The 27,973-nt window shown below is 37.8% G+C and overlaps 1 protein-coding gene across 5 annotated transcripts in view; it reads right to left on the bottom strand.

Moving 5' to 3' along the window:
- The window catches only part of cep112 (centrosomal protein 112), a 168,235-nt gene that overhangs the window by 92,677 nt on the left and 47,585 nt on the right, over positions 1–27,973 (bottom strand). For all 5 annotated transcript variants that reach the window (XR_007928915.1, XR_007928917.1, XR_007928916.1 and 2 more), the window contains exons 15-19: positions 26,540–26,632; positions 24,953–25,012; positions 22,223–22,302; positions 8,115–8,250; positions 588–695 (exon numbers count right to left, since the gene is read on the bottom strand). Coding sequence is in view for 2 of the 5 variants with exons in the window: in XM_051887107.1 (XP_051743067.1) it covers positions 588–695; positions 8,115–8,250; positions 22,223–22,302; positions 24,953–25,012; positions 26,540–26,632 (477 nt within the window). In the remaining 3 variants the exon portion in view is untranslated. The remainder of the gene's footprint in view (positions 1–587; positions 696–8,114; positions 8,251–22,222; positions 22,303–24,952; positions 25,013–26,539; positions 26,633–27,973) is intronic.

Genomic DNA, 27,973 nt, shown 5'->3' with positions numbered 1-27,973 from the left:
CTGTTAGGCTTTAACTTTTTGTTAAAATGTATGCCATGCTTGGCTCCAAATATAAACTGCTGTGATCATCTTTGCATACTTAATTGTGATATTATATATCTAACTCTATCTATTCTATTTCTAAAATTATCATTTTCCCAATATAATCTACTGCTAAATAGCAATGTGATAAGATTGTGAGGTGAACAATATTTCACTATTTTCAATTTTATAAATGAAAGAAAGAAAAGGGATTGACTGAAGATAACAAACACATTCCTGTCAGTCAATAAAAACTGTTAAAGAGGCAGCATCTTATCAGTTGATTGGACTTTGATTAAATGGAGAACAAATTACATTTTTTATCAGGTGGAACTGGAGACTGAATGAAATGATATGATAAGGGATTTTAAACTGTGAAAACAAATCTATATTTGAACCTGCGACAGCCCATCCAATCATCTAGAGCGAGAAGATCATGTCATCTGCATATGAACTGTGTTGCTCAGTGTAATAATGCTTGAGTGTGAGTAAATGATTTGTTCGTCTATATTTCTACCAAAAGAAAATCGTTAGTCACACTTAATGTAATGTAAATGAATTTTGACCTGCTGCTCGTATCTTCGCTGTAGCTCCTCCAGCTGGAAACTGAACTCTTTAGACTGCTTCTCTCGTAGAGATTTAGAGCGAATCAGATCAGCCTCTACTTTCTCCATCTAGAATCAGAAAACAGAGTGGCAGCATTATATTATACTTCAGTACACTACATTATATATTATATTCTATTATCTATAATATATTCTATTATCACTTCAAATCTTTTTATTCTCTGTACACAAAAACAAATAATCGCTCCTCACGAGAAGGACATGATTTGACTCAAAATGACTAGGTTTACATGCACCCTCATGATGCGATTATAATGGGATTTTGGCAATATTGTGATTAAACTTTACCTCATGTAAACTCAATACTTCGATCTAATGCGATTAAGCTCGTAATTATAGTAACCATAATCGCATGCCAATTTTAATCGCAATAAACAGGCACGTAAACACCTTAATCGCATTATTACTGCTCTGACCAAAGTGTGCATGTGCTCGGACGTACACAGATGACGTGTGTTGTTCTTCACACAACTTCATGAATTAATTACGTGACATTATGAAGAATGGCGGTAAAAATAAACACACTTCTTAGTGAATAGAAAAATGAAAATTCGCAAAAAAAAAAAAAAAAATCAAATAAACATCTTAATGTGATTAAGACCTAAAAAAAAAAAAAAAAAAAAAAAAAACGCATTATTGGTGCACATGTAAACGTAGCCATTGATAATAACGTTGTTAATCTAACGATGCTATATCATAATAAGCATAAAAATGCACAGCACACAAATACTAAGTAAAATAGTTAATGTATAATTGATTGAACTTTTTGATATTGAATGAAATATACTTATAATGACTTATGAATACTTCTTACTTATAATTCTTGTATCTGTCAACCATTTTGTTGCACTACATTTTAGAACGGTTTAAAATGTGAAGGATGTGTGAGATCTACTCATGTTTGAAAACATGTGTACATCAAATACTGTAAAAATGAAAGTCAAAACCTGTTAATTGGTTAAAATATAGATACCACATACAGTGAAAAATAGTAAATGGTTTAACATCACATTACGTTTTAATTTTTTCCTGCAAAATACTGGAAAACTTACGGTTATTTATTGCATTATTTTAGTGTCATGTGTGTCACCCTGATGGTGTTTCATATTTTTTGACGTCACTTATTTTTACCACCCGTATCATTAGAACAACACCAGGACAAGTAAATGATGCTTTAATTTTTTATTTTAGGGTGAATTATCCCTTTAAGGTACTACAGGTAGATTTTTTCAAGTAGAACGCAATGAAATATACAGTTATAAGTTGTAAAATATACAGGTACCAAATATACCATCCCGTAATAGCTGTATTTCTGGCATCCACAGCTGCCGTTTTATACTATGTGTCTAGGTAAGCAACTCAGTAGCTTTGGAACACAGCTAGTATATTCTCTGCAGTATGCAGTAAGCACTACACTAGTACTCCATTCTGAACACAGCTTTTGAGAGTCGGGACACATGATGCAGCATAATGGATTAAATAACTTAGCTGGCTGAAGATACACTATAGAGTTAGTATGTGTAAGTCAAGGCCATGTCCCATTATCCAGAAGTTTTTCTTTTCTATGATGCCGTTACAAACAGATGAATGCAAATGGACAGCAGAAAAGAGAAAGAGAGGGGGTGGCAGGAAAAAAGAGTTGAACACTTTGATGTGGGTTGAATCTTGGACACATGATGATCGCTGGAGACACAGGGTGGAAAGAGAAAGGTGAATCAGAAAGAACATGAGCAGGATGTGGGCAGCAGCTCCGAGTCCAGAGAGAGCTTTAGGATCCCCTAACGCTCGCCCACAACTACATGACCATTAGTAAACACACATACACACGCACAGTCTGCCCAGTGCAACGCTCCAAAGGAACTCTGCCCACACTGTGCCAACGTGACTTAATGCTAGCCTGGTTAAAGCTTCCTGTGGGAGCTCACGTCATTACTGATCGTACATAAACACACAGAAGAACACAGGAAATAATGCTGCACTCCATCCAATGCTAGATGATGGGTATTCCTACTTATAAATCTCTGACTTCCAACCATCAAGGGGTTCCATTGGCTTAGTTTAGTAATTTACAGGAGTGACAACCGCATTCTAAAACCAAATTAACTAAGCTCAAAATTCAGGTAGTTACAACCGCATTTACAAAAAATTACCCAAAATGAACAACCAGTTGTTAGTGACATATTTAAATGTGCATCAGAGATCTCTTTTACATGTATTTTTATCAGAAAACAAGAAACAAGGGTGTATATTTAAGTCACTATCAGTCGTGGAATAATGGTTAGAGAGTCAGACTGGTAACCCGAAGGTTGCGGCTTCAATCTCAATACCGTCAGGAAATGACTGAGGTGCCCTTGAGCAAGGCACCTAACCCCCAATCACTCCCCAGCTGCCACAGCAAATGGCTGCCCACTGCTCCAGGTGTGTGTGTCCACAGTTTGCAGTGTGTGTGTGCGTTCACTACTCACTACTCCTAATGCGTGTGCACTAACTTGGATGGGTTAAATGCTGAGAACAAATTCCGAGTATGGGTTACCTATGGGTCACTTTCTTTAGAGTGGGCAAGATGATCCAGAAATGCGTGCCATACACTGTAGAATTTTTTTTGAGGTTGCCCATAGGAATTCATGTTTCATGTTCACAGCTGCAAGCCAATACATTGCTATGGTTACCACTGTGTCAGTCATCTCAATTTCAGGGGTGAGTCATGTTTCGTACGTTCACAGAACAATAATTTAGGGTATTCACTCCTGCATCTAAATGCGGTTTTCACTCTTTAAACTTTAGAGTGTGTACATGGCCATTGTCTGATGCTCAGAAGTTGATTTATAAAACAACAAACAGCAGTGCTAGCTTTGATAATGTTTAATTGTCAACAAAGAAGTCTGCTGCCAAACAAACTGAGGATAAACAATACTATGCAATACATTTAATGTGCAGATGTATGATGAACAATAGAGAGGATCCTGGCCATCCCAACACAATGACATTGACTGATGGCGTCAGTTTGAGGTGGGACTATCTGTTTGGCTAATCAGTCTTTATTTTTTCAATTTCACAGGATTTCAGACAATTTTGGAAAATGCACACTTTCAGCTTTATGTTTGAGCATTTAGCATGCAAGGTATATGTTCCAGTCCAGGGCCCTCCTTAAATTAACGCTCAGTGGAATGACGTGAGATGGGTTTTTCAAAGACTTTAGATACAAAGACGGTGCACTCGTATTATTATGAATGGGAGAAAGTGCCACACGCAATATGGCGGAATAAGTCTTGCCTTCTAAATGAAACAGTCAGTGTTCTGCACATGCGCATTGGCTGCTACAGCATGAAAAATACTTTTTTTTTGTCATGATTTGAGTGATTAGAAACAAAATATATGAGACATTTGCAGATTTCATTGGTTATTTCAAATATGGAATTTAATTGTAAGTTTTGTGAACAACTTTGGAGAAGTTTCCCCATTCAAAGAGACAGAAGCTGTTCTTGCATGACTGAAATAGCTGCCGAGAGGTGTTACAAAGATGGCCGCCGAGTCAAATAACTTGCCTGAAAGGAACTTTGAGTTCATCCTCTGTTTTTCTGCATTAGTTTCATAATTGCTCTGGGTTTAAGAACCAAATGCAGCTTTATTGAGGGTAACCCACAATCGTTACCCATTTAAAAGGCATAGGGTCAAAATCACAGGGCAAACAATACAGATAGCAACAGAGTTGTTCTTATTTCTCAGAATTGCAAGATTTATACTCACAATTGCGAGTTGTAAATTCAGAATTGTGTGTTATAAAGTCAGAACTGCAATATATAAAGTTGCAATTCTGACTTTTTTTCTCCCAATTCTGACTTTATATCATGCAATTCTGACTTTATAACTCGCAATTCTGACTTTATAACTTGAAAAAAAGTCAGAATTGTGAGATAAAAAGTTGCAATTACCCTTTTTTATGTAGTGGCGGAAACAAACTCCATTTCACATGTACTGAGAACTGCTGTGGTGTTTTAGGATGGCACTTTAAAAAGTGTCAATAAGCACAGTAGTACCAGGATCATGATAGAACAGAAGTGTTCACGCCATGTAAGGTACAAGCTTCAGGTTGATGATGCGTTATTGGTTAATTTTAATGGGCACAGTTTGTTTGACAGAAATGAAATTCTAGAGATTTTCTACAAATTAAAACTCTAGTAGTCAGTAACGTTCACAACATTTTTTAATCTTATTAAATTGTTATAACAATTGCTATAGCTTTAAATCAACAGGACTAATTACTAAGGTGAGATTTGATGCTATCCATCAGGACTGAGTTTCCCAAAACATCTTAAACCTAAGCAGATTGTAGAAACCTTTAGCACCAATGCTATGGAAATGCAGCCCAGGATTTGATTGGACCATGGAAAATTGATTATGATTATCATTCATTTTTAGTTATTTATTTATTTTCTTTATAATAAAGCACACTCAGGAATCATTCATAACAAGACCAGTAATATTTATTAAGAAAGTAAACTAAGTTACCTTTGATTGGATCATTTAGTTTTGAATGATGATATTTGTGATCTGGAGGCTATATGAATCTAAATAAGAGGCTTTTAGCAGCTAAGTAACAACAGCGTAAATGTTTGGTTGTGCACACATTGGGCGCAGCTGTGGCAGTGAACCCGGGTGGCGCCGCAGCGGCCCGCTCCAGCATCTGTGTGCAGGATGTGATGTGTGGCTGCAGTCATGTGCATTGTGCTGATGCTGTGGTGGGGCAGAGAATGAACAGCGCTGTTTGGGGGGCTGGAGTTGTTATGATGGAAATAGTGAATGTACAAACAGTCATACAGCATACATGTTGGGATGAGTAACTCCTGATGACTAACAACGAGATCTGTTTGCTCATCTAATACCAATCAGTGGCTGCCATCTCAGAAAAACTGATTCTGACAATGTAAAAGCTTCTTAAGCCAGCTGAGGAAGCTAATGGAGGTAACACAATAGTTTATTTGGCCTTTTTGCCACTTAAGGTGAGATCAGTGAACAATGTGAGCCAGAAGAAACCTGTATTGCCCGCATGCGCACCACATCTCCACATGTGCTAACTATTAGGTCGTGCTTAAAGCTTTTTATTGATATGAATTGTCGTCTGAGAGATGCTCACTGCTCATATGGGGGAATGCAGTGATATCCTGCGAGACTGAATGAGGGGATGTGATTTATGATCCGGTCTGCAGTACTGATCGCTTGCTGTCTGGACTCCCTGGAACAATCCACGGGCCAAATACATCCCGATCTCAATTACACAGTGATATCAGTGAAAGAATGTCTCACATAGTCAGGCGTTTTACAGCCTAAAGTCTGCTGCCACAATGCAGTTTGTTCTGGTCAAGAAGGCTTAAAAGGGGATTCAATTTGATAGTTTCAATTTGATTTGATAGTTTCTTATTTCATCAGAATGAGACGGCCACTTAGAGAGACTACTCTGAGCTGTTCCCCAGACTATTAGTCAAAAATTATTAGTTTCTACAACAATCCTCATAATGGTAAAAGGATCCATGTGTGGCTTTGTTGTTAATGGCAACACAAACCCTATAATAATACTTATTATAACATTTAAAAACAATAATTCACCTTTATATTCTCTTGCAAAATAATAAAGAAAACATCAGGTAACACCAGCTATAAAAAAAAAAAAAAAGGGCAGCAGCTAATAGATGCTATTTACACTAAGTGACAATAGCAGCATTTTTTTAGCGATACGCTATTTACACTAAGTAAAAATAGCGATATATTCCATTTACACTATATGAAAGTAGCAGTTCTTTGCAATTGCAGTTCAAGTGCAAATAGTTGTTAGATGTTATTTATACTTATAAATAGTGGCAGATACTATTTACACCTCAGTATTGTTGTACATTAACAGGATGCAATAATAACAGAGTGTAAATGATTATATTTATTAAAATTATTAAATGGATGCCACCTTATTGGGACAATAAATCCCTTCCTACACCTACCTGATAATTACTTTATTATTAAACACTCGTTAGGGACTTTATTTCCACTTTTCAAATATTTTCTTCATTTTTACTGAAAATAAATTACTTTCTGATCTGATATGTGATGGAAAAAGAGCGAGTTTGGCGGATTCGAACTCGGGTCGGTCGTGTCAAATTTTACTTCCATGTGCCATATGCCACTGCAGATGTTAAGTGGTGGGCATCTTTTTTAAACTTGTGTGGCCCAACCAAACATTGGTGGGCGGCGTTAGTGCCAACAAGACAGGCTATTTACACTTAGTGTAAATAGACACTCTGATAATAAAATGGCATATCAAGCAGAAATGTGTCAAGGTACTTAAATACTCAAATGTTGAAGCTGTTTTTACATGGTGTCACAATGTGGGAGAAGTCATATCTTTGAAAAAGTTTTCATTTTGCTGAAAACCAAAACCAAAAAATATATTTAGTAAAATGTTCCTTTCTAGAGTTATTTGTATCTAACTAAAAAGCTATTGTCACTGAATCACTTTCCTGAGGTAAATATAGTCTTACATGACATTCAAGCTGTTTTACTGACGTCTTTCCATGGTTGAAACGTTGATTGAGCAATTACAAGTTGTACTGTTTCTTTCAACATACCTTCTGATGTTCATTCATGTGTGCTTTGTGCTATAACTAGAAGTAAAGAGGAAGAGATGATCGGTTCATATGCGTTCATGTGTCCCTGCTTGAGCTGAAACTGCTAAAGTGATCTGTCACACCACATTAAAAAGTGCCAAAATTAAATGTATTGTTTGAATTTCATTATAAAAGTGACGGAATATGAAGACTTTTTTTAATATCAAAAGAAACAAAGCACAAAGCTTATTATGATAACTGGATAGCATGGTGCACTACAAATAATGTTTAGTAATCAAGTTTTGTTGTTGAACTGAAAATAGCATAGACTAAAAGATGTTAAACAGTGTTTAAAGATTTTCAGGTTTTCAGGTACATAAACTGTAATCAAAGGTAAAATATCACTACTCTTTATAAATAAAATATACATTACAAATATAGTTACAAAAGTTATTCAGTCAAGAACAGCTTTGTCTTTTCCAGCAGGAATATTAGGCTGCTGTCACTTTAAGAGCTGCACTGATCCAATATACTGTTACATATGCTCTTTGTCAACTGTTTACGTTCACTCAAGACATACTGTGTTTACGAGGATATTTTGACATATTTCTGTGTGTATTTGTCTGTTCTAGTGCAAAAACAGGGAAGAGAACTCAGTTTTGCGCACTATTCAGTATGAGAGGCGGATTTCTGTGCGCACATCGTTTTGGAACGATTTTCAACCCTAGTGTCAGAGGATCAGTAAACACGCTGAGACGAATGCTACGACAACTACCGTCAACTTGATGGAGCGTCACTTTCATAAACCTTGCATTTTTCCTCTGCGTCCTTGTGATACTGTGTAAACTGTAGCGTGTAGGTGCCCTTGACTCACCTGTTGCTTCATGTCAGTGTAGGTCTTCTCCGAGCTGAGCTCCACCTGCTTCTTAAAGTTCTCCAGTGCGCTCTCAGCCTGCTGGGCCTGATGTCTCTGACTGTCCCGAAGACGAACTAGCTGCTCTTCTTTATCCCTAAAACACACACAAACTGGGTCACCCTGTGACTGCTACACATGAATATCCATGTGCTTGCATTATTTTTAGGAGTAAGGACACAGAGTGAAACTGAGCCTCGTTTTATGTGCTCTAACATAACTGAGATGGAAAACACGTCACATAAAAGCATCATGTTGTGCTTTATACTTATTTTTTATCAGCTGATTGGGGAAGTGTTTTATGTTCACAGAAAACTTCAGCGCACAAATGTGTGTCGACGCAAAACAAACAGCGTCTCAGACTCGTGTCTGACAACAATGCTGAGACATAACCACCAAAAGAGCTGTCAGTTGCAAGCCAGACTGCTACAAAGAGCTTGTCAACCTGCTTTCACTGTCTATATCCGTGCATGTGTGGATGTGTGTGTGGCACATCTTGCCCTCCCTCAAATGGGTGTAATTACTGTGGTAATTACTTTTAATTGAGAGAACAATTCACCAGGGCCAATGAAACTACATATTAGTACTTCATCAAACAAGTTAACCAGCACATCCAAAAAGCCTGACTGAACAATAACAATGAGGAAATGTGACATGCAATGACATCAGAGACACAAGACATTTAAAGTGAGGATTTTTTTTTTTTTTTTTACAACACATATTTTGTATATGATTTATAATAATAACATATGGAAAAAATAATATTATTATAATATTTTTTACACAAAATATCCCAAAAGCCCCAAACACACACACACATACATATATTATATAAACACTAATTTAACATCATAAGTTCATGAGAAGCAAGGACATCCTTCTTTAGTCTCATTTAGCGTACACATACAAAGCAGACATAACAATAAGAGGAAATTAAAAACAAAACAAATGCACAAAAAAAAAAAAAAAAAAAAAAAAATTGGGGACCTTTTTTTTCGTTTTCTATGGCCTCTTTTCTGTGTAATTTTGGTCTCTCTTATGTTTGACATCAAAAGATCTAGAAATTGTTTCTCCCTGACTGTTGTGTAGTCTGTAATTATTAATCTGTCTTGCAACATGAATGCCTTCAGGGCAGAGCAAACACAAAAGAGCCTTCTGCTCATCTGATGTGGAGCAACCAGCAGACAAAAAAACACTGAAAGAAAGAAAGAAAGAAAAAGAAAAAACAGGCGTCTAAACAAGAAAGAAACAAGAAAAAGACGAAGCCACAAAAATAGCTCTCTCTGAACATTCTGAGTTCCAGAGAGAAGAAAGAGCAGCTCATTGGGAGGAGAGAAGATTAGTTAGTTAGTGGGTTAGAGGTTTAGTTAGTGGTTAATTTCTGATTGTCTGTCTGTCTTTAAGGTTAAGGTCCTATTCATAATTACAATAACAGCAATCACATACTCTTTCTTTATATGTGCTCCAGGTTTTATTGTGAAGAATCCATCAGTGCACATTATACCATAAGTCTTACAACGTGTCTTACACCGGATGAGACAGTTGTTGAGACAGTTAAACTTTAAAGGGTTGGTTGATTATGATTTCACTTTTTTAACTTTAGTTAGTGTGTAATGTTGCTGTTTGAGCATAAACAACATCTGCAAAGTTACTTTGCTCAAAGTTCAATGCAAGAATTTGCTACAACAAACGGCTGGTAGGGACTACAATGAGCTTTTTCCCGGGTTAGTGACATCACTAACTCTAAAATTCACACAAACTCTGCCCCCGAGAACACGCAACAAAGGGGGTGAGGCCATGTTGGGCTGCTTTAGAGAAGAGGAAGAGTTGTTGTAGTAGAGTGTTGCAATAATTTTACGCCGGACAGCTTTACAAATGAGGGTCAATTCAAAGCTGGATTTGCACAAAATATTAATATGACGGCACATGCTAGTCGATGAGTTGAATCAACTCCACAGCAACTACATAATTTATCCACTAACCGTTCAGAAATGTCCAGTTGCATTCTTAAAATGGTAACTTCTTCCTGAGTCTCTCCATCAGTATCCGACTCTGGTTTGAACAATGTAAGGCTGAACGCCGTTACTGACAATTCTCATTTTGGCTGCGTGAGATTCTCCAGCTTTGTTGTTGTTGAGCAAACAAAGCATAAGCTGTTAAAGCTCCGCCCTATTCTGGAAAGTAGCAGCTCATTTGCATTTAAAGGGACACACACAAAAACAGCGTTTTTTTGCTTACTCCCAAATAGGGGCAAATTTGACAAGCTAAAAAAATGATCTGTGGGGTATTTTGAGCAGAAACTTCACAGACACATTCTGGTGACACCAGAGACTTATTTTACATCTTGTAAAAGGGGCATTATAAAAGGTCCCCTCTAGAACTCATGTTTTTTGCCCTTCCACTGACATGCATCTCACATTTTTTACTTCGTCTATGAAACAACTTTACTTTTTGGTTGACATCACCAAGCCCTCTTTCTCAACCCCTCCACTCTAATCACCTGTCAGAGACCACTATTCCTCATCCAATCAATTCCTGATGGATAAAAGCACAGAGACTCACAGACGGCAAGCAGTTTGGAGAATGGAGGGTTGAATGGATGGTTCTCAACTGGTGGGACTTTGGCCGTTATATTGTGTTGTCTGGTCTTTCAGTGCTTGTGACATGCATGCCACACTTCTAAGATGGCATGTCAAGTTATTTAGAAAAACGCAAACCCCAGCATTCTGCTCCATTCAGGCTTCAACCAGCTGCTTTGAACTCAAGGGCACATCCAATGTGTCCTACATCCTCCTGTTTTATGTTAAAAACTTTGCATAGTGTTGGCCCTCTGTAGTTCAAAGGCAATATTGGTAATATTACTATATTTTTATTGTTTACTTCTAAGGTTTCTGTTTACTTTTGTATGGCACATACTTTTGGTACTGCATTGTGCTGTAACATGGTTGAAAATTTGCGTTCTGAAGCAAAACTAGCTGAGGAAACAGTGGTCAAACCAAAACAAAAATAGTAAACTCTGTAATAAACAATATGTCTAACACTGAATACTGCCTTGTTTTAAGAACAGATAAAGGTGCTACATGTCCATTAGCAATGTTCTTCTGCGTTCTGCTGTATAGAATGACCGTGGGTAGAAAAACCATTTGTTAAGAACACAGAGCTGGTATACTACAGATAAGCTGATCCATAAGCCAGCTTTAAATGTTCTTTGAATATTCTTTAAGATTCAAGAAGGTAAAGGTTCATCTTCTTGGTTCAATGTAGATGCTTAGTGCTGTGAGAATGCAACAAAGGCTGACCTAGGGTGTGGAAGCAGAGAAGAGCAGACAGTCCGTCACCATCCGTCACAGAGAGGGGTGAGATGAGAAGGCAGAACGGGGAAGGACAAATAAAGCAACGCGGCAGGGAAAGGGGAATGCCAGCTCCGCAGAGGCCGTCGGCTTTGGCTGGGGTTTGAGCTCGGAGAAGAGTGGAAGACGAGTAGACTCAAATTAAAGATGTGCCGTCAAACCAGAGGAAATCCTTCTCATCCTGCACTCTTTAAGGGGATTTTTTGGGGGAAAAGCAGAAGGAAGGGACTTAAGGAAAGGGCGACAGTGCTTCCGCCTAGCCACAAGTCAGACAGGAGGGTCAATTTTCCAAACCTCCATAACCACAGGACGCCTCCAATGTGGAGAGCAGGACGCTTCGATGGGGAGCTTGTACTGTAAATAAGACTGGAGATGCTGCTAATTCAAACGCTATGGCCACACAAACGCACCCATTCATTTTCATTCAGGCTGCGTTCAACCCATCAGACGCCTGAGTCTCTGGCACCCACGGCCTCAAGGAACCTGGGCTCATGACCTTCACGGTTTCCGACTCAATATATATAATGTGGAACCAACCCTAAATTATCTTATTGGAAATTTTAGAATTATAGAATTTCACCAAACACCAAAAACTAGATCTTTTAGAGAGAGAGAGAGAGAGAGAGAGAGAGAGAGAGAGAGAGAGAGAAAACAGCTCCCAACAGAACTACCATGATTCTTAATAGGATATGGCAAATTTCCTCCCTGTCCAAAACAAGTGAATTGGTCATGAGCAAAACATTGTTCCAACACAAGTACAGCTCTAATAAAGATTCCAAAATATCCTGTTGAAAATCTAGTTTTTCCAGCAGGATCTGAATTGCTTCTTGTTTGATCCCATCAGGAGTCTATCTATAAATTATGAAAGTAACTAGAGATGTGACAATTTATTTTAAGGTGTCAGTGTTACAGTGTAATTATCTATTACGTACTGAGTAATAATAATTAACTAAGTGTACTTACTAAAGGGGTAGGGTGTAGTTTAGGGTTAATTGCATGTAATTATGCACGATTTATAGTAAATACTATTCTAACTGCATGTAACGTGTAACAAGGGCAGTGTAAAATAAAATGTTACAATAATAATCAAAATGTCAAATATATATTAAAAATATTCTATATATCATGGAGTATCTGAATGAGTAAAGTCGTCAGGCTAAAGAGCTTTATATACACAGCATCTTCATATTAGACTCCCACTTGGCCAACACTCAGTCTCTCTGGACATGGGCTATAAACACACTGGGAGAGACATATGGATTCCAGGTGGATTACACCTCTCCACACCAGTGTGAAGCCAAAGGCCGTCCACTCCATGAGCTCATCATGACGGAATGATAACACATCCAGCACCAGATCAAAGCTGGGGCCCAAAAAAGAGGCAACACATTAAAGCCAGAGAGAAAACGCAAAGCTGAAATTTTCAGCGCCCTCAAAAGAGGAGCGCCTCATTCCTCTGTCCCCAGAGAGCTACAAACGCACAGAAACAGCCTCACACTTTACGACTGACATGCAAATACGCACCGTTCAAAAATAACAGCAGTCGCTGCATGAACTTAACACCCTGCGCTCATGGTCAAATATCCTCCTGAGGTCAAAGAGATTGGGTGGTTATTGATTGAGATATGACTTTCTTGTTTGTCATTTTGCAGAAGTACAGTTCAGAAATCTTGCTGAATTTTTTTTTTTTTTTTTGTAGAAAAGGTGCATTGCCATCTAGCTCCGACCAAAGTGACTCGAACACATCTGATGTCGTAATTACGACTTCCCAACTCAAAAATATTAAATTCCAAGGACTTGAACGCACCTTATGTTCATAACAGCAAACTACTTGCACTGTAGCCACAGAATAGAGTGTGCATACTGTGCAGACTATGCAAATTTCCTGTATGTATACAACATGCATGTAAAAAATGCATGGTCTACTACATTTGCCAAAATGTGTGGGATACTACAGAGCATATACTATGCTGAGTAAATTATCCCACAATGCAATGAGTTTGACTTGATATTCCCGTTTGCAACAGTCATGCTCCGGAAGTAAAAACTCCAATCATTTTCTCCAAATTGGAAAAATGATTTTAACGATAACTTATAAACCATTAAAGAGTTCAAAATTTGTCAATCAATGGTATATGCTTTCGTTAAAGCAGTATTTTTTTTAAATAATATTGCTTAATAGCTGAATTTGTGGTGAAAAACTACATTACTCAAGATGCTGAACAGAAATTTCCACTTAATCAGAGAGCTGTGGCAAGCATATCTCGCCAAAAGAGCTTGCAGGGAACAACCACTCCCAAGAAGCACTGCAAATGACGTAATCAAGTTGATCAACTTGATTCTAAAGTCAATATGACTCTAGCTCTGCTGTCAAAATACTTACATATTTGTATTTTAATTGATATGCATATTTTGCAATAAACTTAAAATATATTGTTTCTATACATATAATCAACAACTTTTAATGAATAGTTTTCTGTCATTTTTAATTTGATTGTCATTTACAATGCATCATGGGTTTGTAGTTCTTTCCCTTCACAAAGTGAAAAAATACTTTTTTGCTTCAAATATAAGTTTATAGTGTTGTGATTTACCTCATAGCTGGTTGGCTTTGTTCATGGCTTATAATACTTTAATAAAGACTTAAAAAAAAAAAGAAGAAGAAAAAAAAATTCCGGAACTAATGCCACCAAAAAAGTGGACGGGCACTAATGAACACTCAAAAAAAAAAAAAAAAAAAGTAAGCCTTTTTTTTAATATTTATGCAGTTTAATTAATAGTTAAATTCCATCAAGTTGTTTATTTTATTTGGATAATTGAATAATCCATTTAATCAATTATTCAATTAAAATACGATCATTCAATTCAATTTGACGGAATTTTAAATCTTAAAGTAAATCTTAAAAAAAAGGCTTACATTTTTTTGAGTGCACTTAGTAACGATGAAATGATGAAATTAAAGTAATTACAGACACGATTTTTAACACCCTCCAGACATTTTTTTTTTTTTTTAATGTACAAAACGGAACAGAACGGCACTTTCTAAATGAAATACGTTATGAGATCTGGTCATGTGAATGCAGCATAATACTGATTCTAATTCAGTAAGGAGTAAGCCAGTATTCCACTGCGAACACAGCCGGATAGCCTTCAAGTACAGGATCATGAAATCAACATGCAGCTCAGCGTGCCAGCAATATGCATTTTTCTTCTTTCACATTGCCTGCATGCTGTCGAAAATATTCACCTTGACAGGCTTTGATGGTGAAAAAATATCTGGCAACCGTTTGTGAAATTTGACTGTTTAATTGCTAAAAGGTTTGATTTTTTTTTTTTTTTTTTAATTTGGAATTGACCCAAATAGAACATGCAATCACTTATCTGACCCAAATAAAAATGCAGAGTTGTTCGGTCGACTCGTAATAGCGTTGATTTGTGATTGTTGCGACGGTGTGGACCACCAGGGATGTGTGCTGCTGAATCAGGGAAGTGTGTGACTCTTGGGTGGGATTACAATCAGGGACGCCTCTTAATTAATGTCATTCCCAGTGTAAAAGACACATGCAATGATACACACCATAAACCTCCTGCTTTAAGTGTGGGGCGATTATTCAACGATGTGGTTTGCATATGATACAAGAAAACAACATCTGCATCCCTTTAAAACTTCCAGAGGAAATTCCAAACATGAGGAATTTGTTCTTCGTTTTCAGCTTAGCACAGAAAGGTTATTCCTGCTGTCCCAGATGATCAGTGTGTCTGTATGGCGCCCCCTACACGACGAGCAGGTGTCTGCAGGGAGCAGGGGCTGATGGTATGCATGTAATGCTCTGTGGAAAGTGTGACTGTGTTCGATTTAAATGCTTTCAGATGCATGAACCAGCGGGCTGTTTTCTCCATTCCTATGCAGCAGGGCACGCCTCCCGCTTCTCTCCTAGCAACGGCGAATGAACAGCCTTCTCTCAATGTGTTTTTGGACATTTTGGATTCATTAATTTATAGTAATGCTTCAGAACATCAGGCATGTGTTAGACCCACATGTATGCAGACTATAACTCATAAACAATGCAAATCACTGAAAAAAGTAAAAACAGATGAAGGGAATAAAAGTGTTCTTGTCACATATGCAGCTGAACGTCATGTGCCTGTAACTTCTCTGAAATTCAGTGTGTTTGTGGTGTTGGGTGAGTTGCACAAGCATGTATTTGAATCAGATTAGCAGATCAAAGCGGAGATCAGATTTCAATCACCTATACACGATCAAAAATGAAAGCGTCTGCACAGCAACACATGTGAATTGTTTACTGCCATGAGCAATACTGCAGATTTTCAATCAGACAGAACTCAAGAAGTGACTCATCCTTATGCTGAGATGAAGGGTCATATGTGTTGCTTCAACTACAGTATAGGCATGTTTGACCCACTTTGCGGCTTAGAAAATAAACTCTTGCACTTTCACTAGTTTATATAATTTGTCAACTAACAATGAAGAATTTTTTCGGAAACATTATGAACATTTATATCACCTATGATATAAGGTATTGTGCTTGATCACAATCTGTGGTGGAAATGACATTGTAGACATTTCTGGAACAAAATGGCGGATACCTTTGTCTTGCTAATGCTAATTCCATAGCTAGTATTGTATTGTATCAAAAAGTCACTACCTAAAAAGAGGGAGATCTTGGGTGCTTGAACTGCTTTTAACAGAAATGCAGCACATTCAAGTGTATTGGAGTTTTCACATTGAGAGCAATTAAATCAATGGATGTCACCAAGTTGCACTGCTGGTTGCAAGCACACTGCTATAGTCATCTGTGTCATGTGAGCAGATCACATGAGCTTCATTTCATCACTGAGCATCTGCAATAAAGCCAACAATCTCTGTTGCTCGTGTTGACAAATAATTCATTATGTATTTTTACCCTAATGTTGTATTAAACTGTCACAAAGACTATAGAATAACACAAGACGCGTCACTCATATTGTTTTGAATGGGAGAAAGTGCAACGCGCAATATGGCAAATAAGTACCGCCTTCTAAATATGAGCCAATCGCCGATTGGTAAAGTTATCGCGTCACTGCAGCAACCGTTAGAAGCTCCGGTTCCTATAGAAACAGTCAGATGCGCACTTCCTATAGAGACGCGCGCGTAGGTTGCGTAATTTTTCCCCCCCAAATGGTTCAGCAGAAATCCCCGCCCTGCAACCAATTTCATTGGCTGAGGTTACAGTGACGGGTAGGTTTAGGGATCAGGGTTGGGTATAGGCAATCGTTATTGTGATTGACATGGCCATTGAAATGTTTACAATCGGCTCCAGGGCGTGCTTTCCGCTGAACTGGTTTGGGAACTGGTTTTAAATATGAAATTTAATCGAAAGCTTGGCAAACAGCTTTGAAGAAGTGTTGATGTTTCCCCATTCAAAGAGATAGGAGCTGCACTTGCATGCCCAAGAGGCGTTTCAAAGAAGGCCGCCGAGTGAAATGACTTGTCTTAAAGGGACTTTGACTGTCATCTGGCAGTAACTTCTGCTAAAAAAAGTTGATTGACATCATTCATTTACAATGTCAAGTAGCATGTATTGCATTGTGGGATACTTGCAATATTTCACGCAGTGTGCTTTGATTGTATACAATACATTTAGGCAAATGTGGTAGATTACCCAGACATGCAAACAGAAAGTTCATATACAATGCATAATGCAAAAATAGTAGGAGTAGTATGCATTCCAAACACACCCTAAGAACTGACTCTCCCTGGCTTGGAGCATCAACTCAGACCGACAAAAATACATATCCAAATACAAAGACAATAATTAGCCTCTTCTGAGACTGTAGGAGCTCAGCAAACTCATGTTTTGGTAGGACAGGAGATTTGCACAAATACAAATGATGAGTTTAATCTGCGGTTCATCAAGGGAATGCAACACTATCATCTTCAAAACGAGGAACAGAGTTTAGGGCCAGCTGGTTTATTTTCTTGCCTATTCTTATCCTCCGTCTGATCCAGCGGGACTGCAGTGATTAGTCCGTTTGATGTTGGCCTCTGAATCCCCAGGGATGTGCCCCCTTCCCTTCCTCCCCCACCAGAGCCGGACTGGGCCGCAGCCGAGACTCAAAGAGATCCGCAGCTGCAGACGTGGGACAACATAGTCGGGCCAAGCACATATCCCTGTGGCACTTCTCCTCATGTGAGTTTACGCTTACAGTCATGCTGCATTTTAAGACAAACATATTGTACTGTCATTTGCAGTGATGGGAACTGTTTAGTTGATGCTGCTGTCTGTGGAATGTGTGCTTAAATAGGGATAGACGCAAAGCAAATAAGCATCATTCTATGCAAATCCAAGTGTGAAAGGAAATAATCCTGGTTCTGTATCACTTTCGGCAAAATAACATCTAAAACTAAGACCAGTTTGAACATTCGGGGCACAACTGTTCATCATGTATATGCATTTCCTCTGATGATCAGACAGACACGCTGATCAAAAAGAGCTAACTTTGTATTTTTTCCAAGTGTGGAAGCTCGCTATGGTATTGCCATAGCAACGGAAAGTTAAACAATGCACCAATTCTCATTTGCATTGGGAAGGGGGTGCCTCTTTTGATGGGAAGGGGGCACAGGACAAACAAACAGCACACCAGCTGCTTGCGTCTGCATGCATACATGTTTAAATTCACATCCGCATATCAAAAGGGCAAGCAAAAGCCTAAATACGTAACGAAAAAAAAGCAAAAATGATGCAAATCATGCTAAATATTACATACATTTTCACAGCTTCTCTATCACACAAATGCGCACGAAAGTGTGTCCAACATGCCAGCATATAATGCGGTGAGCAGCCAGCATTTTATGCGGTTTCATCTCGTTTAAATTTCTCTGCTCATCCTCTGATCTCTGCTATCAGGCGTTGCTCTCTTGATGTGTGTGCTGGCTGGCTGTTTGAAGTTCAGCGCTGACTTTAAAGCGGCCAAAAGACCCTGAACGGCAGGTAGGTAGCAGACCGGGAATCCTGGGTGCTCGTTAGCCCAATGACTGTTTAATTAGCTCGATGAGGACTGCAGCGCAAATGCGGCTGCCTATTGACACAAATGGGCATCTGTGTTGTTCATTGCTCATGCGGGGCTAATTTATTCATCCTAAGCCATGTGTGTCTGGCGCACTAACGTGTACGTCAGATAACGGCACTCGTTTCATCTCGACACTTTAAAGCAAAAGCAGAGAAAAAAAAAAAAAAAAAAATTCAGCAGATGAAAGGAAGCGCTGCGCTGTACGGAACAAGACATGCAAAACGTCCTGGAATGGTTTTAAATTACATATGTGCCAATGACAGCGAGACCTGATTTCTTTCGTTTAATAGTTGTCCTATTTCAGTGCTTCTTTTTTTTTTTTTTTTAAACAAAAGAGCCAACAATAAACTGCTGGGAGGTTTGTTACTATAAATGGGTCATTTTTGATGCAAAAAAAAAAAAAAAAAAGATCAATGAAGTTGTTCAAATTTGATATAAAACAGTGAGTTCATCATTCTGTTATATTATATCATTTCCACTGTAATGTATTATACTAATAAATGATGGTAATACAACACTTTTTGAAGAGAATGTGACTGGTGCTTGAGACATCCTAATTCAGTCTATTACAATAGAAAACTGCAGTAATGATGTATTTTTGTAGGTCAACCCGGAAGTCAGCATCACACTGGTTCCCTCGACAAAAACTCAATAGGATTTTTCCACTGGCTGTTGGATTATTGCAGAAAATAAGCTCTGTGACCAACAAAAGTTTATGATTCTAACATGCTTTGTTCATCACGATAATCTCACAAATGAACGCAACATTTATGAATGCTGAAGCCTAAATAAAATCAGCAGAAGTAAAAAGCTAAACAAAGGCAAAAAAATGACTTCATGACTTCAACATCAGCATCATTAACCTTCCAACAACTCTTTCAGTATTTATTTAAAACACATTTCCATGAAGGTTTGAGTTAGAATAGCTTGCAAGAGCGTGATTATAAACACAACGAGGCTATGAAAGTGGACTATTGAGTAGATGAGTTTACCTGTTCGGCTGATGACGTTTAATGTCCCTGACAACCTCTGTAGTCCTATTTAGCCACTTGTTAGCAATAGCCTTTTTCAAGTAAAAGCTTTAAAAAAAAAAAAAAATCACAAGAGGGGGTGCTCCTGAAGTATTTTGTCATAGAAAAAAAAAGCAAAAATATCTTGAGCTTGTGTTCACCACAGACCTTATTTCAAGCATTTAACCAAAAACCCATCAACTCCAGGACAAAGGAACCGGAAGTGCTAAAATGCTAACTCGTTTCGCATTATAATCAATCAGACCAATCACGTGTCTGTTAAGTGCATGAATGGCCAATCAAAAGCGTTTTAAGTCAGCAGTAAAGAAATCCACTGAAAATGATGATTTTTATTAAAGGGTTAGGTTATTATATCGATTTCCAAACACTGCTTCATGAAGCTTCGAAGCTTTACAAATCTTTTGTTTCGAATCAGTGATTCAGAGCGCATATTAAACTGCCAAAGTCATGTGATTTCAGTAAATGAGGCTTCGTTACGTCATAAGTGTTTCAAAATTTAAATGGGTCACCACTGGGGGGTGTGACTTTGGCAGTTCGATTCACGCTCCGAACCACTGATTTGAAACAAAATATTCGTAAAGCTTCGAAGCTTCATGAAGCAGTGTTTGGAAATTGCCCATCACTAGATATTGTTGAATAAAGTCGTTATTTTGTTTTTTGACACACAAAAAAGTATTCTCATCGCTTCATAACATTAAGGTTGAACCACTGTAGTCACATGAACTGTTTTAAATATGTCTTTAGTAGCTTTCTGGGCATCTGAAAGTGTTAATTGTCTTGCTGGCAATGGAGGCCTCACTGAGCCATCGGATTTTATCAAAAATATCTTAATTTGTGTTCTGAAGATGAACTCTTGAAGTCTTATGGGTGTGGAACGACATAAGGGTGAGTAATTAATGACAGAATTTTTATTTTTGGGTGAACTAACCCTTTAAGCGCATACTCTGACTATGATGGGGAACGTTCTTTGCTCGCTTTCTGTATATAATTTATCCCCAAATAATATATCTCAAATCTATAGTATAGCTTCCTCTTTTGCTTTCGATTCCAAAAAATGGTGAAAATTATGAAAATACATTTTAAGTGATACTGGAACAAAGTGACAGAAAAAATAAATCTGAAAGTGTGTCAAGGAAAGATATTCTTGTAAAAACTATTAATTCAGGACCAAGTCTTATGCTCCAGGATATGATGATGTCACAGAGTTAATGACTGAAATCTAATTAAACACGTACAGTTACTGCCAAGAGTGTGCAATACACCAGGACAAGGGCCAAACAAACAAACAGCAAATAATGAGCTCATCGGTGGGCCGAATCCAACCTGATGTCATTCTTCAACCTAAATGGGAGGTTTTCCACCAATGTTTGGACATTGTAAATAATCTCACATCTGCGCCTGGTGGGTACGTTAAACGTGGCACGCAGCTTGTCAGGGGAGTTTTGCTCTTTTTCTTCTGTGAGTGACAGTGAAAAAGCGAGGCCAGACGAACTAACCTGAAGTGTGTGATTCCACCCGGCACACAAACCCTGCGAGCTTCCTCAGAACGCCATCCTAACCACTTCCACATCTCCCGCTGCATTCCTGCGGTTGGGAACGGGCTCCGGGAGCACAGGCAGTAACCCCACGCTAGCTCCACATCTAAGGACTCTGCTGTGGGCCAGGAGATGGCCTTCCCAAAACAGGACTTAGAGCAGAGCCTCTTCCACAGCCCCATAATCCAGTCCAGACCACAGCATTGTTCACATTTTACTGGTCTCTGCTAGCACTCAACAATACAGGAGCACTGCTGGATATTATGGCTCCAGAGCCATCAGGGAGGCAAAACTGAACAAATATTGTCCTTGGACACTCAAACGCGAATCAGCATTTGTGTATGTAAATAATAGTGTAATAAATAATTGTAAATATTACAATATCTCTCATTATAGTTGTATTGGTATTGTAGTGGTAGTTGAGAACAGGAAGTTTAACTTTCACCATAGAACATGTTTCCAGGTACAATAGAATTTACATTGGGATCTGTAATCTGGTGGCAGGTTACAAAGATTACAAAGGTTTTTTTTTTTTTTTTTTTTTTTTAATTATTAAAGAATACTTTTTTATAAGTATTCATTAACTTGTCTGCAACAAATAAAGTGAATAATGGCAAAAATTGCAAAATGTATGACCATTCAAAAATTTGGGGTTGGTAAGATTTTTTTAATGTTTTTAAGAGGAAGCCTCTTTTGCCAGATTGCATTTATTTGATTGAAATTCAATAAAAGCAGAAATATTATTACAATTTGAAATAACTGCTTTCTAGGTGTGTAACGACGTGTCACATGATCCTTCAGAAATCATTCTAATAGGCGGATTTGCTGCTCAAGTATCATTTAATTATTATAAATGTTGAAAACAGTTGTGCTGCTTAACATTTTTATGGAAACAACAATTTTTTAAGGATTCGTTGATGAATAGAACATTTGAAAGAACAGCATTTATTTGAAATACAAATATTAAATTTTACATGGCACAAATGTAAAAATACTAACTGCAGACTTTTGAGCAGTAGTCTACTTTTTAAAGAGAAGACTGTAATAATGAATTTGGTGTCACTCGGATAAGCAGGACGTACCTGAGTGAGTCCTCCATCTTGCTCATCTTCCTCTTGCTATCGACTCGTTCCTTTTCCAGTTCGGCCTGAAGCGTCTGCAGCTGGGACAGGACGGCAGAAGTGTCAATCACTCAACATGCTTTATCAGCTCCCGCCCTTCAGCATAACTAAACAGAGCTGATCTCATTTTCTAAAGGTCAGGGGTCGGCCGTGAGCAGCCACTGGCTGACGGCTGGCCTGCAGGTGTATACGGCCTCTGCTTTGCAGATGTGCCCTTGACATAGGTCCGCCTCACCATCCTGCTTTATGACCGGACCGGTCCCTTTGAAGGTGGGGCGGCAGGCAGAAGCCAGGTGTCTGAGGCTGATCTTAAAACTTATCTTCACCTGATTGCGTCGGCCCAATTATTAAAGTGGCCTTTTTATGACAGTTCTGAAGCTTTGAAGACTTTTGAAAGGGAGCCGTTTGGCAGCAGCAGCAGCAGCTCCTATTAAATCTCATAATTAGTGGGGCACACAGGTCAGGTCTAACACTGTCCAGTTACGCTCCCCTTTCATTTGGGGAAACACTTGGGACCCCTATAAGTAGGGATGGGTACCGAGAACCGGTTCCATTTTAGAACCGGTGATTTGATAAGAAACGCAAATTTCGATTCTGCTTATCAGTTCCTGTGTGCGCATTTTATTGTGATTTTAAACCATTCAAGTGCAAGAAGACTTGCACGCTGTTTTCTGTGCTGCACACACATCCAAAACAAGCGCATAGAAAGCAGTCTTTCATACTGATTCAAAAAGATGTGGAAGAGAATCTTTTTGCAATCAATCGGACAAATGCACATATTCGGTTATGTCTTAAGTGAAGGTAAGCAGTTGACAGTAAATAGTTTCTGTGCAGCTCTTAAAGTGACAGCAGCCTAATATTCCTGCTGCCGTCTCTATGACATGAATAAAACAACAAATGACAGAGAAAATTCGCTGTTCTTGACTGAATAACTTTTGTAACTATATTTGTAATGTAGCTATATTTTATTCATAAAGTGCAGTGATATTTTACATTTGATTAAAGTTTCTGTACCTGAATACCTGAAAATCTTAAAACACTTTATTTCAGTCGTATCTTTGTTCAGTTGTATTTATTTGTGCGATTGCTAATTTGTTTATTTGTTCTTTTTTAATTACTGCAAATTTATATTAGGCTAGTTGTTTTTGCTAGTTGGTATTTTTAAACCATAGGCAAAAGCTCCTCATATAAGTGTTCTTTAGCCTGTTGATTATTGTTAATGGTATTTAGCTACAATGAAAAGTTTTGCAATAAGACTTAATAAGTTTTTTTTTTTTTACCTTATTGGAATCGAAATTAGGAAATGATAAGAATCGGAATTGATAAGCAGAATCGAAATCGGAATTGGAATCGTTAAAATTCAAACAATACCCAAAAATACCTATGAGGCTATCCTGCTTTGACAAATACCAATTTGGTCCTGTTTCCGCCTGGCATTATCGGTGATCTGATCACAAGTGGTCGGCGCTAAATACAAGTGGAAATGAGATCTAAAACGTTATGTGATCGGGTCACTGAAATCACATACGGAGGTAGTTAAAGATGTTTGACAACATCGCATTTGTAGCAGAACGCTAGTCACTACTATCCGGCCACTCACTTAAAAGGATAGTTCACCTAAAAATGAAAATTCTGTCATAATTTCCTCACCCTCAGCTTGTTCCAAACCTGTATACATTTCTTTGTTCTGTTGAACACAATGAAAGATATTTTGAAGAATGTGGGAAACTGAACAGTTCTGGGGCACCATTGACTTCCATAGTATTTATTTTTTTTTTTCCTGATCTTATTCATGTTCATGAGTCAAAGAGAAGATTACAATCTAATGACCAAAATCTCCTAAATGTTCCGTGATCGGAACATGTAGGAGGTTTTGTAATTCTCTCTTTTTTGATTTTATTGTACAGCACTGTGGTCAACTATGTTGTTTTATTATGTGCTCTATAAATAAAGTTGGAGTTAGAGCATATTTAAAACCAGGTGTAAATGGTAATGCGTCTCGCCTGACCATTCGTGATCGGATCACTGAAAGTGCATCTTAATACCAGGTGGAAACAGGGCCCTTGTAACAAGCACTCGATTTTACAGCCTCAAATCTTCACATCATCAAAGTGAACTAGGGCAATTGAGAACAGAGGAAATGCTTTTATGTCTAACTGAAACTGCCTGCTTTGGTTTATACTGCTTCTGAGACTGGTGGTGATTATGAAGACTGGTCAGTCTCTTAAGCTGATGCTTTTCAAGTTTATTAAAATTGTTTCAATATAATAAATAGGGCTTTTTAACATTTGGTGTGATCAAAAGAAGAAGCAATATTTGCAAATCAATGTAAAAATAAAAAATAACCCCATGCATGCTCGTATGAAAGTTAAAAGGATTTTTTTCCTACAATTCCACAATCACTACAGGCGACTACAGGCAACTCACCTCACTAAACCCCACTTACACTAACAGAATGAGTGTGTACAGAATTTCTTTACAATCAGTGACACTTGCTTTGATATTTCATTATATAATGTCTAGGCTGCCCCCTTATAGTCAACTAAATGTTAGTCGACCAGAAAGGGCTTAGTCGATCAAATCTACAGTCCTAATAACGACATGCCCAAACACATTTTGGCCACTGTACCATATTATTACAAATATGATATGGCTTAAATACAATAATGTGTTTGTGAATAAATTAATTACCTTTTTGTCAGTGCTGTTTTGCAGGTCTGTTATCTCTTGCCGCATCTTATTTTCTTGGTCCTGAACAAAACAGACAAACATACAAACAAACAAATAATAAGTTGTTTTGAGCAGTTATGTTTGACAGCCTAATAATAAATATTTGTCTTTCACACTTAAAGGGTTAGTTCACCCAAAAATGCAAATTCTGTCATTAATTACTTACCCTCATGTCGTTCCAAACCCGCAAGACCACTTTGGAACACAAATTAAGATATTTTTGATAAAATCCGAGAGGTATATGACTCGTCCATAGACAGCAATTTAACCACCACTTTCAAGGTCCAGAAAGGTACTAAAGACATCGTTAAAACAGTCGACGTGACTGCAGTGGTTTAACCTTAATTTTATGAAGCGAAGAGAATACTTTTAGTGCACAAAAACAAAACAAAAATAACAACTTTATTCAACAATATCTTCTCTTCTGTCATTCTCATATGTTGTTTACGTTCAGCGCTTCCAGGTTCTATGTCAGAACGCTGACTCATTATTGGTCGGCTCCTGCGTCAGCATCACACGCATGTGTCGTGCTGCTCACATGTACAGCTTCAGCCTATACTGAGCAGGCATTCTGACGTAGAACCTGGAACCGCTGAACGTAAACAAGAGAAGATATTGTTGAATTAAGTTGTTATGTTTTTGAGGTTAAGGTTGAACCACTGCAGTCACGTCGATGGTTTTAACGATGTTTTTAGTACCTTTCTTGACCTTGACAGTGGTGGTTAAATTGCTGTCTAGGGACGAGTCAGTTACTTCTCAGATTTCATCAAAAATATCTTAATTTGTGTTCTGAAGATGAATGAAGGTCTTACTGGTGTGGAATGACATGAGGGTGAGTAATTAATGAGAGAATTTTCATTTTTGAGTGAACTAACCCTTAAAAGTCAACATGGAACAACAATCGCAAACCATTTTACTTCTGTAATGTGGCACATTTCTGAGTGAGAAAAAAAAGGCAGGGCTTGATTTTATCCATTGGGATTTCACTGGATGATGATAAAAGTGACAAGTGGTTGGAGGAATGGGGTTGAAAAATATGAGGGCACATGGTGACGTCTGACAATAAAGAAAAGAGCTTCAGGGGCAAAGCAAGTTATTACATACTGATAAAAAGATTATGAAGACAAATATTGATTTCTCTGAAATAACATGCACTGATGAATTGTTCATAATAAGACCAGGAATGTGAATTCCTGAGGTACATAGGGTCATTCACACGGACAGACTGATTTGCATGACAAAGCAACTGATTATTAATTTTCATTGAGAGTTGGCAGCAAAATCTGATTTGGACTTTTAACATTACGCAAATAAGCAGTGATGTGATGCAGTGACTATCAATGGAAATTAAGTCAGTGGATTGGCCCTGCGAAATACAGCAACCAGATGCCCGTTTCTGTGTTTGTTACTCCGTTAGTTGTGAATCCCACTAATAATGAGGGCAAACCAGCAGCGTGAACATCCACTGCTACCAAAGCTACAGTGAATTGCGTCCTCCAGCGATGTCACTGCCAGTATGGAAGGGTGTGGAAAGTGTGAGCTACTGACCCTGAGCTGTCTCTGTCTCCTGTTTTCAGTTTCCTGTATCTGCTGTTTGAGGTGAATCACAGTCTGTTCCAAATCCTCAATCACCTCTGATGCCTGACAGAAACACACACAACCTTCAAAAAATCATATGAAACCATAAACTTTAAAACATCAAAAACACTGAGATTAGCTCCATTCCAAAACCTAGTGAGCTGCCGACTTGACTGCATTTTCATCACAAACATCCTCCTGATGCAAAAGCCCTTAAGTAGACAGCCTTATAAGAAACTTTGCTTTTTCATTCTTTAAGAAGAGAAGCATACTTCAAGTTCATTTTATTAAATAAACTTTAGTGTGTATATATAAGTGCAAGTATATTTTCCAGGTATACTTTATGTAGCAAGTATACTAAAATCATTGTGCACTAGTATTACATTGTACACAGCTAGTTTACATCACTACTTTACAAGTTTTTCTTTTCTATTTCAACTATACTGTGATATATACTATAAATGAACTTATAATTATACTGTTAGTTTACTATGCACTTCCAACCCACTTTTTAGCTCATGAAAGTCAAAGTCCCTTTAAGACAAGTAATGTCACCCAGTGGCCATCTTTGAAATGCCTCTTAGGCATCCAAGTGCAGCTCCTATCTTTTTAAATGGGGAAACATCAAATTCTACAAAAAGCTTACGATTAAATTTCATTTTTAAAAACACCAATGAAACCTGACATCAACAGTCTCATAAAGCATGTTTCTTATGTTCAAAAAGCATTTAAAAAAAAGTTTGATTTTCATGCTACACCAGCCAATGTGCATGCGCAGTCATGAACGAAAGTGAGAACGCTGCTTGATTCTATAGCAACCGTAGCTTCTAACGGCAGCTGCAGTGACGTGATGACTTTACTAATCAATGATTGTCTCTTTGACTTGGAAGGCGGGGCTTATTCGCCATATTTTGGGTGTTGCACTTTCTCCCATTCATAAGTAATAGGAGTGCATCGTCTTCCTATATATAAAGTCTTCGATGAAAGTACTCTCTGAATTATATCATAGTTTTACTTTAATGGTTTTTATACTGAAAGTTTTCTTTAAGTGAGCTTAACATCATACCTATAGTTTACTCATACAGTGGAAGAAATGTCAATAAAACCAGCCAAATGTTTATCTGTTTCTGTGTGGGTTAATAGCACTGTGTACAAAAAAAAAAAAAAAATCAAATTTAGTTCCACTCATGCACTATTTACTTAAGTTATTCCACCCCAAAAGCTGACTTGTTACTCTAAATTTGAACATGCAAGTTCATGAGATAGTAAGTAAAACATACAGTAATCATACTACCTCAAAGAAGCCAATGTGTGTGAAAAAGTATTAGACAGTGTGCTCAAAAGAGTAAAAACAAATACAAGACAAGTACACTCAAAGTACAAAATTCTACATTTCTTAGTATA

This window comes from Ctenopharyngodon idella, chromosome 3 (genome assembly GCF_019924925.1).
Source record: "Ctenopharyngodon idella isolate HZGC_01 chromosome 3, HZGC01, whole genome shotgun sequence".
Classification (NCBI taxonomy): Eukaryota; Metazoa; Chordata; class Actinopteri; order Cypriniformes; family Xenocyprididae; genus Ctenopharyngodon; species Ctenopharyngodon idella.
The sequence above is the reverse complement of the archived record's forward strand: the minus strand, read 5'-3'. Positions and strand labels throughout refer to the sequence as shown.